The sequence below is a fragment of the Erpetoichthys calabaricus genome, chromosome 1 (genome assembly GCF_900747795.2).
Source record: "Erpetoichthys calabaricus chromosome 1, fErpCal1.3, whole genome shotgun sequence".
Taxonomy (NCBI): Eukaryota; Metazoa; Chordata; class Cladistia; order Polypteriformes; family Polypteridae; genus Erpetoichthys; species Erpetoichthys calabaricus.
This window is the reverse complement of record NC_041394.2, coordinates 152,374,050-152,389,643: the sequence shown is the minus strand read 5'-3', so window position 1 is coordinate 152,389,643 and position 15,594 is coordinate 152,374,050. Positions and strand designations below refer to the sequence as shown.

Below are 15,594 nucleotides of genomic sequence, written 5' to 3'. Positions count from 1 at the left end.
ACTCCAACCAGATGTACTTGTTTGACACTTGGCTTTGGTCCACACTCAAAACCCTAATGAGATACCTGTAAACTTCTCTCCAGGTCTATTCCAAATGCCAGTATGGCATCTTTTATCATGAAATGACCATTTGCATCCAGTTTTGGCTGAGGTAGAAGCCTGCAGTGACAATAGGTTGTGTCACTAAGATGATATCATGAAAATAGAACAGTAATTCACTGCAAAAATCCATTGCATACTAACCTTTGTAATTTCTCCAAATAATTTCCTTCTTCAGGGCTGAGGAGTCCACTGAGGGAATTAATGGCAACAAGACACCGTGGCTGGAGGGAAAGTCAGTGATCACTACTGTGCTGAGAAGCATTAAGACAACTGGAAAGATGGGAACAAAGTGTTCCAGATTGTGAGACACTTACAGAAATATCTGGTAACTCAGAAGCCATCAGAATGAAAATAGCAGCTCCAAAACAAGATCCTAGTAAACCCAGTCTATCAGCTGAGACTTGTGGCACAGACTGCAGCAAGTTCCAAGACTCCTGCAAACAGAACCCCAGCAAAAGTGTAACCAAGCCAGATTTCAAAAAGTAAGTATGTACCATTTAGGTTTGGGCAGTGTATCCAGCAGAGAGCGTTAGCTCCCTTGGAATGAGTTCTTTTGTAATTGCAGCATGTTACATAACCCAAAACTATATGGATATAATATAAAAAGGAGATACCCCTCCTGTAGTGATACGGCGGTAAGAAATCACATAGAAATAATTTAGCTTTGTTTAATGATGGCTTACGCTGCATAACAGACGAAGGAAGCCAATGGCAAAAACCCAGTTCGCGAGTGGGGGCCCAAAGTGTAGAGTCTGCCATTTTTGCCATTGGTTTCCTTCGTCTGGACTTTACAAAATGTTATGAAACTCCAAGGTTTGACGCAATCTTAACTTCATACCCAACCATTTCATTGACGCTCAATTGACACTTCACAGGGGATCAAACTGCCTTAACTCCCTTATGATCTGACACGATCCTGACTTTACTGCTAGTCTGGCACGATGGTGCAGCGCAACAAGGGAGGCTGGATTAAAAAAAGTGGGTTTGGAGTAATTTGTTATCTGCCTCTGAACCATTTTGATACTGGTACTGAGGTCTGAAAGCTGGTATCGATACCAAAGTCCAAATTTCAGTACCGATTCAACACTAGGACTATTACCAGTAAAAGCAACCAAGTGCATGCAAACATTGTTCCAGTAACTAATTTCCAGTGCAAGCCAGAAGATCTTGAATATCACCTTAAATAAAGGAATTAATTAAATACACAATTATAGTAATAATAATAATAATAATAATAGCACTTTCAAGTGCAGACATGCTGCTCCTTAGTATCTTAGAACCCAGTACAGTGTAGGCCAACAACACACTCGTATGCGAGCACTGGTAACACTAGAAACAATAATTCAGGGAGACCAGTAACTGAGCCATAGAAGACCAAGAAGAAGAAGAATGCAGAGCACTAGAGAACATCCCCAGCACTGCCAGTGACACAGTCTCAGGTGCAACAGTAACAGCATCCTAGTGTCGACATGCAGTTCTACTAACATGTGATTACATAGGCCTGTCAGTCGACAGGCAGCTCAGAGTGACAAGAGTAATGAAAGGCTGGGTGCCATTCTGTTCTCTTGCTCAATATGAAACGCCAAACTAGACTTTTGCATTTAGTAACCCAAGCTAGACACCCTTTAGCCCCAGTTTGGCACCTGAAAGTAGCTGATACCCATGCCGCTGCCAAGTTGCAGTTCTGGGTGATTTATGTGTGCCAGTGCCAAACAGGCATAGCCTCTAGAAGCCAGAAGTGCTGCACGGTGTTCCATAAGTCCCCCCAGGCCCCAGACATCCAAAAGAGCAGGGAAAGGACCAGGCCCTTGGAACAGACAAAAAAATCCAGTTAATTTTGAGCATGCACAATGTGAGCACCAAACATCTACCCTGAGACACTCATTTAATCACCTGGGGGAATAAACAGGGTGCCTACCACACCATTCTCTCGCACCTCTATGCAGCGGACTCCAGGTGCCATGTACCATCGCTCCATGGTTGTCACAGCTAAGGCAGTCTGAGTATTAAAGTTATCTGTAATATGGCCATCAAACAGGGAAATGTCAACAACAAAGGGAGTCTGAATATTCTTCTTCCGTAGTCTGGAGAACAAAAATGAGATGCAAAGTTTACTGTAAAACATCACAATAACACATTACAACTCCATTGAGTGTTCAGCGATTTATTTACCTAACAGGCTGCCTCCCTCCAACAGCTAGACGCAGACTCCACAACAGACCCATTGGTTCACAGCCAACGTATGATCCCCCCAAAGATTCATCTTTTGATACTGGGCACAAGAAAGTCTTGTTAGTGGACAATGTCAAGCTACTCACTTGATTCTATGATAATGTCTCAAGCCACAAGGGTCTCTCTTCACCTGTTCTTTCTGGATTTTCATAAAGACCAAGATCACACCCTGCAGTGTGTGCACAGTGTATTGCAGATCATTTACTGTCTGCTCAATAACATATATTTTATTTTGCATGGGTAACCACCAACTAACCACAACTGCAGGACTCCAAAGCCTTATCTTGCTATAAACTCCTCTGACTGACCAAATTTATAGACACAATCTTCTTGTTAATCCACTCATTGACCAAATCAAACATACTGTACATATTTCACTCAGCTGGATGGTCTGTCCGTTAACAGGGACCATAAAACACTTACCGTTTACCCTTCCTCTCTCATCACTCACATAGTGAGAGAACGCCTCCCAGAGATCATTCCCCTCATTGCACAAGGTGCTACGCAGCGTGACTGGACAGTGTGGAGGAAGACAGGCCACCTCCAGCTGGAATGGCTCATCCATCAGGGCACGAGTGGGTCTGGCCCAGACCCTTGGAGTATGTCTCCTTTGACTGACCATGTCTAAAAATGAGACGTGCAGGATGCTTCAGTTGCAACAACTTTATCTATCTGTTCAAATGTATTTTTGAGTGTCTTCTACCTGCCATGGTCCTTTCGTGAAGAGCCATATTCTTGGCCAGCAAAGTGCCAGTTTTCACAGTTTTAAGCCAATATGCAGCATTGTAAGCCATGCGTCCTGCCATTCCTTTGATTATCTGCAAAATATATGAACACTTGACTTCATCCAGCTGAATCTGCAGAAGACAAAGCCATAAAGATCCCTGACGCTTCAGCTAAGGAGATTCTTGAAGCTGGCAGTTGTAACTGATGGCATTCAATGCATCATCTATTTTTTTTGTATTATCTCATTACATTAGAATTAGAAGGCAACACTGCTACCTCAGAGTAAGGTGACCAAGACTTGGGTCCAGGATCCTCCCTGTGTCTGTGTGGGTTTCCTCCCACAGTCCACAGACATGCAAGTTAGGTGAACTGGTAAAGCTAAATTGGCTCAAATGTGAGTGTTTGCCCTGCGACAGACTGGCCAGGGTTTGCTCGTACCTTGTGCCCTATGCTAGCTAGGATTGGCCCCAGCACCCCATGAATCTGGTCTATTCAAGCAGGTTAGAAATTGATATGAAATAATAATTGGGGTGACCAGGGGCCTCATGCATAACGCCATGCGTAGAATTCACACTATAACATGACGTAAGCACAAAAGCGGAAATGTACTTACGCACAAAAAAATCCAGAAGCATAAATCTGTGCATTCGCCAACTTCAACGTTATTCCGCTACATAAATCCCTGTCAGCGTGGAAATTAACGCACGTGCACGCACCTGCTGCCCCACCCCAACTCCTCCCAGAATTACGCCTCCTTGAATATGCAAATCAATATAAATAGCCCTTAAGCTCAGTGTTCTGTGAAAAGGCAATTGCAAAAGTATGAGGAAAAACAGAAGAATTTCAGCGAATACCAAGTGGAGGCAAAGAAAAATTTACTATTTGTTGGTTTAAACAGTGGTATAAACAACAAAAGGAAGCTGATCAAGTGACATAGCGTGTTGGAGAAACTCGAAAGCTCAAGTTCACAAAGTCGCACAGTGCCCAAAATAAAAAAAAATTGTCAGATATGAAAGTTGCCGTGAAAAGGCGAGTTGTAGCCTACCGTCTGAGTGTCATATGAAAGCTTATTAGGGTACAAAGAAAAAAAAAGGCACAATGTGAAAAAAGCACAAAATGTCAACTTTAATCATTAAATTTCCACTTTAATCACGTAGATTATTTTGTCATTAAAGTAGAACATCATAAACTTCATCTTAAAATCGTTTAATTTACTAGTTTCTCAAATCCCATCATAACTAAAATAGTACGTTAAATGCTATGTTTTGTATTTGATCTTCTATGTGCGTGAATCACTATGTGCTTCCGGGCTTTGTCTTCCTCCGACAGGACACAGAATCCATTACATTCATAATATTACAGCTCTCTGAATAATTAAAATACTGAGAAGTATACGTGATATCATTTTCATGATGATAGGAGCTAAAGCATGATATTAAACATGGGAACACGGTGAAGCAGTGATTGTTCATGTCTTACACAAGATGCTTGCTGCGCCATGCGCAACCTTCGATGAAATGCTTTATTACAGAAGTACTGTCTTTTTCAAAACGTACTAACCCCCAAATCCTGTCCTTACTTTTCTTCCTCCAAATACCCAATCGCCACACAATCAGCTCTGTAAGAGACGTTAAGCCATCTGTAAGCTTAGAACACAGATTCTTCAAAACTTTTAAGGAACATTGAAATATATTCGTAATGTTTAATTATTCTATCCATCTATCCTTCCAGTGTCGCGCCAGCCATAGCAAGAATACAGCACGAGGCAGGAACAAACCGTGAACGAAGCTCAAGCTCGCCAGCGCTGCGGCACCGTGTAGTTAAAGTAAAAGTTTTATCTGTATAATATACATATATTTTAATAAATATATTTTGCTGCATTTCATCTTAAAAATGATATCATCATCATATGTAAATACGCGCTTTATAAAGTGGCTCAGGTTGTGCAATATTATAACTGTATCATAAATACAATTACCTCACTGTAAACTTGCAAGTACAAAAAGTTCTACAAGGAGCACTTGATGGACTGATTGAGTGCGTGTATAGTTCTTGGGATTAAGCTGTTTGTGAACCGCGAGGTCCGAACAGGAAAGGCTCTGAAGCGTTAGTCGGATGAGACCAGTTCAAATAGCGAATGGCTGAGGCAGCGTGTGCTTGATGCTGTATATCGATAATTCTCTTTACGATCAGCTGCTGTACAGCTGTGATTCACACTCAGATACAATGATATAAATACTCCAAGTGGTGCAGTGAAGGAATATGGAAAAAGATGATCCGACGTGGCAACCCCTAACGGGAGCAGATGAAAGAAGAAGAAGGTGCAGTGAGAGTAACAACGCTATAGCAACTATTGTATTTATAATAGTTTGACCATTCTGTGGACCATTATATTTTTACAGGTTAATTACAATCAGATGCCTTAAACTAATAAACAATATGCGGTTAATTTCAGTGTATTTATAAAGCCGCGTCAGGGATGTGGATCTGAAAAAGAAAGGGAAACCACACAGGAACAGTAGCACTGCTTTAACGCTAGGGGCCGCCAGTCTGCAAAACCAAGCACAGAACTTACGTACGACACGGTATGAGCTACTGTGGAAATGTGCGTGGCTTTACGCCAAGTTTAGGTTTTATACATCGCGATTTGAACGTGGAAACGTTCTTACGCAACATTTCTGTGAGTACGCACTGTTTATACATGAGGCCCCAAATCTTTACACACAATATACTAATCAAGCTGTCAAACTGCACAGCCCCATCTGAGTTCAGGGCTCCTTGGTACTGGTATATTTAGTTGGAAAGGGGGGTGGGAGGCAGTCTCCTTGGAGTGTTCTTTGTAGTAAAGCGGAAAAACTAAGTATTGAACGCGTCAACGTTTTTCTCAGTAAATAAATTTATACTGGAGCTATTCACATGTCAGTGACAACCCAAGTAATCCACACATACAAAGAAATCAAAACAAATAAGTCCATAAATTAAGTTATCTTTATATATAATACGCTACTGTGGCTGTTCGTATATCAGTCCAGGCTTTAACCAGAACTGTAGGCAGGGGGTCCAGCTGATAAGTAGAAAACTTAGATTTGCAGATGAGATCTGAGATTTCAGAGGAAGTGGAAAGCTGGAAAGAAGAAAAAGAGTGAGTAGGCGAGTGTAGTTCAGAAGAAATACAGAGAGGATCTGGACCAAGGTGCTGATGTATCCTTTGGATTTTCTCATTGAAAAAGGACATAAGAGAATTACAGAAAGCAGTTGTGTAAAGGTGAGATGGTAAAGAGTCTGGAGGTTGTGTAACATTATTAAGTAATGAAAACAAAGACTTGGTGTTATCTGTATTACAAGTAATTAACTGAGTGTAATAGTTAGATTTGGTTTGGGCTATACAATCCTTGTAATAGAGTACATGATTATTATACATCTCTTTGTGGACAAAGAGTCCAGATTTTTTTTATATAACCTTTCAAGGTGCCTGCCCTTAGCTTTCAGAAGCCGAAGTTCAGGCGTAAACCAGGGGGCTGAAAAAGAAACAGATCTGGTTTTTAGTGGAGCAAGAGAATTAAGAATACCATTAAGACAAGTGTTATAATATGAGACCAGTTCTATGGGAGTGGATAAATTATGAAAGTCCATTTGGGAATCAATTCTAGAAGACAGCAAATTCAAGTTAATATTCGTAATGTTATGAAAGGCTATGAGACGTGGGAGGTTAGGAACAGAAAAGGTAAGTTTGGCATTGAATGAAAGGAGAAAATGATCGGTTATAGTGAGTTCATCTGCTGTAAGATCGAGAGGAACACCACCAGAGCAGCAGATCAGGTCCAAGATATGTCCTTTACAATGGGTAGGAACATCAGTGTGCTGCTGGTATCCAAAACTCTCCAGGCAAGATAAAAAGTCTCTAGTGAGAGGGATAACGATATTGTCCAGATATACAGTATATTAAAATCCCCCAGCAGAATTATATTTGGAGTAATTGTAGATAAATTGGTAAGAAAGGTAGTAAGATCGTTCAAAAAATCGTTGTTTGATTTATGAGGACGGTAGACAGTTGCAATGATGGTAGGAACTGGCCCAGACAATTGACACACAGTTGATTCAAAAGAGCTAATAGCAGGTGCAGGCAACGGCAGGACTTTCCACTTCTCGCGATAAATTATCGCGACACCTCCTCCACGGCCAGAGGCACGGGGTTGACAAGTGTAAATAGACCCCCTGGGGGGGGGGGGGGGGGGTGGATTCATTAAGTTGTGAAAAGTCTTGAGGTTGATGCCAAGTCTCAGTTAAACAGAAAAAGTCAAACTTACGGTCAATGAGGAGATCCTGAATGAGATGTCCCTTGCTCGTGAGTGAGCGGATGTTCAGTAGACCAAAGCTGACAATGTTGCGGTCGCATTTGATAGTGGTGTTAGTCGACCAAGCTAAGCTGGCCAACACGCTGTGGTCAGCATTCCTATCTGTGTTATGTGGAGGGTGCCGAAAATCAGACCAGAAAGAGTTAATTCCTTTCGAGGCGTTCATTTGGAGTCTCCGGCGGGACCCACGATGGACGTATCTCCGACGAGGGAGAAATATGACGTCCTGGTCGAAATACAGCATCGACAGCAGAGGCACAGACTGGAGCAGACGCAGTCGAAGAAGCTCAGCAGCTGGGTAGGCCAGTCGCAGGTTGGATAACAAGCGACAGAAGACTCCAGACAAACATTATCCCGACAAATATCCTACCAGTCCACATTGCAGGCGAGGCCACAGGCAGCTCAGGCATCCAGAGAACAAACTGGCAAGTTTCAAACGAAACGGGGGTTAAGCTGAAGCTAAATGCATACACAGCATACGCAGCCACTCAGAGATATCAGCAAAAATGGCAAAAAATTCCCATCAAAATCACCAGTCATAGCAAAATCAATAGTCTAGTTACCGGCGAGCAGCGGCGACCAGTCCCGCCAGCGTTCACTCAAACCAGAAGTCCACGTGAAGAAAAGAAGGTGCAAAAAGGCATGGAAAGCCAAGAAACCAGCAGAAATATGTCAGTATTTAGAAAGTAATCCTGCCCCCCATCAGCGCAAATTAATATCAGCTGATTTAGTCCTAATTGATGGCCTATACCCATACTCCAGGCCTGGAGTTTGCCACCCCTGGCCTATACAAAGGTTTCTCATTACCAAGGTGTCACACAAGAAGCATCTCATGATGGGTAAAAGTAAAGAGCTCTTCAAGACCTTTGCAACCTTATTATTGCAAAACATACTGATGGCATTGGTTACAAACATATTTTTAAGCATTCTTGATCAGAATATGCGGCCATTTACCAGGATGCTGAAGATGAAATTAGGGTGTACATTTCAGCAAGACAATGATCCCAAACACACAGCCAAGGAAACTCTCAAATGGTTTCAGAGAAAGAAAATAAAGCTGCTAGAATGGCCCAGTCAATCACCCGACTTGAATCCAATTGAAAATCTATGGAAAGAACTGAAGATCAGAGCTCATAGAAGAGGGAACCAGAACCTTCAAGATTTGAAGACAATTTGTGTGGAATAATGAGCCAAAAAGCATACCTGAGCAATAGTTTCTCCATACAGGAGGCATCCTGAAGCTGTCATTACCAACAAAACCTTTTCTACTAAGAATTAAATAAATTTCAGTAAGCGTTTTCAATACTTTTTCCTTGTGTCATTACACTTTACTACACATAACTTAATTTAAGGACTTGTTTATTTTGATTTCTTTGTATGTGTGGATTACTTGGGTTGTTACGGACATCTGGGGGGCAACGTTCCCTCTAAGCTGCGCTAGCGTGCGCTGGCGCACCAACTGTTTAACCTTGGCGCACAACTTTTAATCCTAGCGCACGTGGCGGCCGATTTGTTAATTTTCGTAAAATCACGTGCCGGCGGACTGCGGCCTGGCGGGAATCCTGTTGCCTGCGTGACTCGGGAGTCTCGGGCTACATGATTCAATCGGCATAATAACGAAGTAAACTTTGGCCTTGGGCGAAGTTGGGCCTTGGCTGGTGTAATATGGCATGTGACCGGTGACCGCGTGATTGGTGCACTTTCCCACCATTCAGCTGGTCTATATTTCAATTAAAGTCCATGATGTTGTCTACTGAAAGGTCGGAAGTTCCGGTCCGGTCCAGTTCGCATTCATAACGTTCGTTAAATTACTGTTTTCGCAAATTCGCAGTAAAAAATAAAAATTTGAACTTTACAATTTCTTTTCATTATTTATGAAAATGTCGAAGCGCAAAGCTCAAGATGAACTGCTATGTAATGCGACAAAGAGAAGCCGCAATAACTTCAAGAAGGAATGGTTAACAGATTATTCGGTTGAAACCATCCTGCCAAATGGGTCCGGACATAAGAATGTGAAACTCGGAGAAATTTTTAAATATCGTGAAACGGAAGACGTTGTTTGTACGTTTTGTCTTAAAGCAGGAGTTGACGGAGAATGGAGTTCAGGAAAGAAATGGGGTGAATGGAAAATTGATTACTTGAAGCGTCACGTAAGTCACAAAATTCATCTGGATGCTGTCACGAAACTTCGAAATCAGAATCGTGGATTCATACAAAATTTTTTAAAAGAAACGCCTGAAGATAGGATTGTTAGACAAGAATTGAATGAACGTGACAGATCGAATCCCGAAGCGGTAAAGGTGTTGATTGACAATGTTTTACTTGCAGTTAAGTTGAATGCATCCATGCTGTCTGTGCAAGAAATTCATGACCATGTGGCAAAATACACAGAAATTCCTGAATGTTGGAGAAGCAAAAATTATGCTTTTGAATTCATTGAATGCATTAACAATGTTGTAAAAACAGAAGTTTTAAATGAAATTAGAGAATCTGATTTCCACACACTTATGGTGGATGAAAGTACAGATATTTCTGTTTCAAAAATGCTGATTATGTACATCAAATTTAGAAAAACTACTGATAAAATTCATAAAACTGTTTTTGCTGGAATTACCAAATTGACTGCTTGTAACAGTACAGCAATAGTTGAGGCAATAAGGAGATTTTATAATGAGAATAACTTGAACATAAATCGCATGGTCATGTTTACATCTGATGGTGCATCTGTGATGCTTGGAAAGCATAATGGTGTTGCTGCTATATTAAGACAATCAATTCCTCACTTGCTAGAGCAGCACTGTGTAGCTCACCGAGAAGACCTAGGAATTGATGATGCTTGGAAACAGTTACCATTAATGAGGGAAATTGAAACTCTCATAAGAACAGTATATACACTGTTCAGTAGATCAAGTGTAAAAAAAAATAAATTTCAGGAAATGGCCAGTGCTGCAGACTGTGATGCTGTTTCATTTAGACCTATAAATGAAGTTAGATGGCTCTCAAGACACTTTGCTGTACTTGCCTTGAATAGGAGTTATGACATTTTGTTAGAATATTGCAAAGAACAAGTAGAAGAGGACAATGATCCAGTTCACAAATATTGTATTGATAAATTAAGCAAACCTGAATATCGTGTGGCATTACATATCCTATGTGATGTACTTGGTGAACTGGCAGAACTGTGCAAAATTTTCCAGAGAAGTGCTTTAACCACTGTAGAGGCATATCAATTTGCCAAAGCTAAAATCAGGAAACTGAGGTCTCAGTATCTGGGGGAACACGTGCATTTCAGTGACACTGTAAAAGATTTAGTTGCTTCTTCCCCATCTCCAGTAAAAACAGATAACATTCTTAAATTTATTAAGCAAATTTGTGATCATTTGGACAGAAGATTTCCTGCTGATGAATTAAAAGACTGGTGCATATTTGATAAAGACCATTTCTGTAATCAAAGAAATCTGGATGATTTTGCTTTTGGTCATGAAAATCTTGCACAGCTGGCTAAGCGTTACTCTGTCTTGTTCAAGAAAGATGAGAAGATTTTTGCCAAGGATGTTTGTAAAGAATTTTCGGATTTCAAATGCATCGTTTCAGAGAAAATGAAAGCTGGATTAATGAATACATTTCAGGACATACTAGCATTCACCCAGCAGGAGCAGGAGCAATTCAAAGGACTAAATCTTTTGCTTGATGTTTGTGGAACTTTTCAAGCTTCCAGTGCTGATTGTGAAAGGGGGTTCAGCTTGATGAACGCCATTAAAGTTAAGACCAGGAATCGCTTGGACAGTGATCACCTGGAAAATCTTATGCGAATTAAACTGTACACAGCAGCTGGATATGATGTAAATATCAACAGTGTTTATAAGTTTTGGAAAAAAGAAAAGGGAAGAAGAGAAAGACTGTAAGACATGTACAGAAATAGACATTCATGATACATGTACAAGACTTCAAGTTTGATTTTAAGTTACCACACTGTTTCACTTGAAACTTACTGATTTGGGATTATGACTATCTATTGGTAATTTAATAAATTGGTATTAATATTTATAATGCTTAACTTTTGAATTTTCAAGTAATTTTACTTTGTAATTCTAAATAACATACTTTGTAAATGACATACTTCATCGCCACTAAAACGAAGGCCTACAGAAGCGTTGATAAAAAGCGCAATCAACCGATGTTGGTAAAATAACAAATCGAAGCCGGTAAGGAGAAAGTGGGTCACAAGTTTTGAAATTGATAAAATTTTGGCTCACAAAAAAAAAATTTGGCTCACAACACCCAAGTCCTTAGAGGGAACGTTGCTGGGGGGTATTTTTCGTACGTGGATTAGTCGTTTAGCCGGATGTAATTGTTGATGATTTGGCCTGATCCTGGATCTGTCGGTTTTTCGAAACTCTTGCTGGAAGTGTTGTCATAGCAACACATCCTAATCCGCAAACCTGCTCGGAGCAGGTTTGTTCTACGTAAACAAGGATTAGTTTACACACGTAATCAGTGACAGTGCGTGGAAGTCATCCAGTCAGGGCTTCGCCGTTCATGAATGAGCGACCAATTGATATTGGTGCGCAAGTTATACGCAGAGAATTTCATTTAGAAAGGGTTTTGCACGATCTGCAAGATCCTTTATTGCTCCTGGATGAAATTCTTTTCGAAAGATACCGCTTTAGCCAAGGGGGAATATTGTACCTCAAAGATTTATTAGCATCTTATATTCGAAGTCAAACTAGGCGAAGTCAGGCTCTCACAACCACACAGACAGTATGCATTGATTTGAGGTTTTTTACAAGCGGCACTTTTTTATACTGTATACTGTAGGCGATGCGGAAAATCTAACTAAAAGTGCAGTTTGCCAGGCAATTCGTAAAGTCTGTTTGGCGCTGAAAGATTTCCTTCGGGTTTTCATAGTGTTTCCTGGACACCTGCATGTGCAGACAATAAAAGAGGCGTTTCATGCCATTGCAGGTAGGCAACACACAGGCAAAAACACCCACAGTTCCATGAAGAATCTCAATCAGCCTAACATTCTCATTACCAGGATTTTCAAATGTGATTGGGACTGATCACAGTGGAGTTTGATCAAACATTATTTGGAAAATGTACCTCTCCTCCTGATGAATAATCAGACACAGTGTCTTCATCAAATATTTGACCTTCGTCAATATCTCGTTGGTCAGACACAGGTTCAAGGGGCATGACATTCCCTGCAACTGACCCAACAAAAAAGAGGGCTATATGGAACATACCTATGGCACACATGGAGGACAAATATATGCAATGACCATCCTTTACTTGAAATGAAGTGACCACTGCATCCTGCTACTGGTTCTGAGGAGGACCTTCCCCCTGGAATGCCCTCAGAAATAGGGCGATGGGCATTTTGCTGGAGAGCCAACTCTTCTGCAGGGCTTAGGTCTGGACCGCGTGGACCTCCACCTGTTTTTTGCTTGTCTGCTTATTAGCTTTACAATTAATGTTTCATATATTATATACTAGCAAAATACCCGCGCTTCGCAGCAGAGAAGTAGTGTGTTAAAGAGGTTATGTAAACATATATATACATATACATATATATACATATCTACATATACACATATCTACATATACATATAAATATATACATATACACATATACACATCCACATATAAATATATATACATATACAAATTTACACATCCACATATATATATATACATATATACATATATATACATATAAATATATACATATCTACATATATATACACATATATATATATATATACATATGCACACATATATATATATATAAATAAAGACATACATATATACATACATACATACATTCACATATATATATATACAGTGGAACCTCGAGATACGATCACCTCTGTATACGAGAAATTCAAAATACGAGGAAAGTATGAGTGAAAAATTCAGATCTAAATGCGAGCATTGGCTCGCGTAACGAGCCATGAGCCAGGCTGTGGGTATAGCTCGCGGCTTAGCGATGGGGCGTGGTAGCAGTTGCGAGCCGCGATCTGCGGTGTCTGCGTTTCTCACTTAAGTGCACAGGTGGGAAACTGCCCACATCCATGATTGTTCCTGTGGCTGATGGGCTGCAGCTGCCATGTACTCCCCGCATATATAGAGAAGCGCGAGCCGGTTAAGGGGGAGAAGAAGTGAAAGAAAAGACAGAGAGAGAGAGAGAGAGAGAGAGAGAGAGAGAGAGAGAGAGAGAGAGAGAGAGAGAGAAAGAGAGAGAACGGAGGTTGCGGCAGGCAGGAAGTCGGTGCGGGAGAGCGAGCAAGCGAGTGCAGGCTCGCGTGTAGCTGAACAGGCGAGCCAAACAGCTGAAGCAGGACGGTGTAGAGAAGGTCAGCTGCATTAAGAGTGTCTCGCCTGTTGCAGAGCCGCAGGTGAGACGCTAACAGAGAAGAAGCACCGGGGATTGTCATCTGTTTTTTAAAGACGGCATCCTTTTGACGTTTTAACCTCGTGTTAAAGGATTGTTATTCTTGTGTATTTTAAACCTCCACTTCACAACTGTTTTAAGGATTATTTATTTAAAGATTTATTGAATGCTCTACTGCACTTTGGACACCTGTTTTGATTCTTTTAATAATCAGTTATATTATTTACCAGTGTTATTTATTAAAGGTAGACTACAGTATATATAATTTATCAGTGTTATTTGTTAGGAAAATTGATTTTTATGTTAATATATTTGGGGTGCAGAACGGATTAACTGGATTCCCATTATTTTCAATGGGGAAGTTTGTTCTAGATACGAGAAATTCGCTATACAAGCTCAGTGCTGGAACGAATTAAACTCGTATCTAGAGGTTCCACTGTATATATATATATATATATATATATATATACACACACATACACATATATATATATAATATATATATATATATATATATATATATAGCAAAATACCCGCGCTTCGCATCGGAGAAGTAGTGTGTTAAAGAGGTTATGTAATCATATATATACATATACATATATACATATATACACATATCTACATATATATACATACTAGCAAAATACCCGCGCTTCGCAGCGGAGAAGTAGTGTGTTAAAGAGGTTATGAAAAAAAAAAAAGGAAACATTTTAAAAATAACGTAACATGATTGTCAATGTAATTGTGTTGTCATTGTTATGAGTGTTGCTGTCTTTTATATATATAATATACACACACACACACACATAAACATATATATACATATACATATATATATACATATCTACATATACACATATCTACATATACATACGTATATACACATATACACATCCACATAAACATATATATACATACACAAATTTACATATCTACATATATATATATATATATATATATATATATAGACATACATATATACATACATACATTCACACATATATATATATATATATATATATATATATATATATATATATATATACTGTAAATATACATATGTACAGTACTTATTGGCTCCTGTATTTAGGATTTAGCAGGTTGGATAATGGACGGATGGACATCTGTATGCATAGCCCTTTTTGCCCGTTTTCGTTTTTTTTCTTTGTTCAGTAATATTTCAGTAAACCCGGAGCTTGTCGGTTCAAATCCTGGTAATGACACCATTGTGTGACCCTGAGGAAGTCACTTCACCTGCCTGTGATTCAAAAAACAAAAGTAATGTAACAAATTGTACCTCAGATGTTGTAAGTTGGTGGAATAAAGGCATAAGTAAAATAGATAAATATTTATTATACACATAGGAACTATTCATTTATTTTCAGCTAAGTCATCTGCAGCAAACTTTTATAAATGAGGGTTTCTGATTTTTAGATAGTGCAAACTGTTTCTTCTTCATTGACGTTTTCTCTTGGAGAGCTTTTTTCATTTCATTGAAAATGAAAGCAGCAGCTGCCAAAATATGTAGCTTTCTTATTAATTTTTCAACATTGTGTAAAATAAATGTATAAAGTAACATAAAAGGTTTAAATACTGGTTATCTTTTACACTAAAATATTACTAAAGAGATACAAAAAAAGTAAAATGGATATGTTCTTTTTCTTTAAGGAGATTAAATATTACTGAAGAAAGAAAAAAAAAATTAAACAGCCAAATGGGGCTATGCATACGAACTTAAAAGGTTTAAATAAAACAGAAATATATATTTTATTTTTACTTGCTTAA

The 15,594-nt window shown here is 39.5% G+C and overlaps 3 protein-coding genes across 4 annotated transcripts in view; 2 read left to right on the top strand and 1 right to left on the bottom strand.

The window, feature by feature from the left end:
* LOC127529225 (SCAN domain-containing protein 3-like) overlaps window positions 1-15,594 on the top strand; it is a 146,749-nt gene that overhangs the window by 48,163 nt on the left and 82,992 nt on the right. The window lies entirely within an intron of this gene.
* selenoo1 (selenoprotein O1) overlaps window positions 1-15,594 on the top strand; it is a 160,015-nt gene that overhangs the window by 62,365 nt on the left and 82,056 nt on the right. The window lies entirely within an intron of this gene.
* Window positions 1-15,594, bottom strand: part of LOC114656097 (acyl-coenzyme A thioesterase 1-like) — a 44,616-nt gene that overhangs the window by 1,681 nt on the left and 27,341 nt on the right. The window contains exons 2-9 of the mRNA XM_028807515.2: window positions 3,038-3,152; window positions 2,758-2,958; window positions 2,275-2,374; window positions 1,996-2,186; window positions 1,746-1,909; window positions 417-536; window positions 244-323; window positions 66-159 (exon numbers count right to left, since the gene is read on the bottom strand). Coding sequence (XP_028663348.1) covers window positions 66-159; window positions 244-323; window positions 417-536; window positions 1,746-1,909; window positions 1,996-2,186; window positions 2,275-2,374; window positions 2,758-2,958; window positions 3,038-3,140 — 1,053 coding nt within the window. The 5' untranslated portion in view covers window positions 3,141-3,152. The remainder of the gene's footprint in view (window positions 1-65; window positions 160-243; window positions 324-416; window positions 537-1,745; window positions 1,910-1,995; window positions 2,187-2,274; window positions 2,375-2,757; window positions 2,959-3,037; window positions 3,153-15,594) is intronic.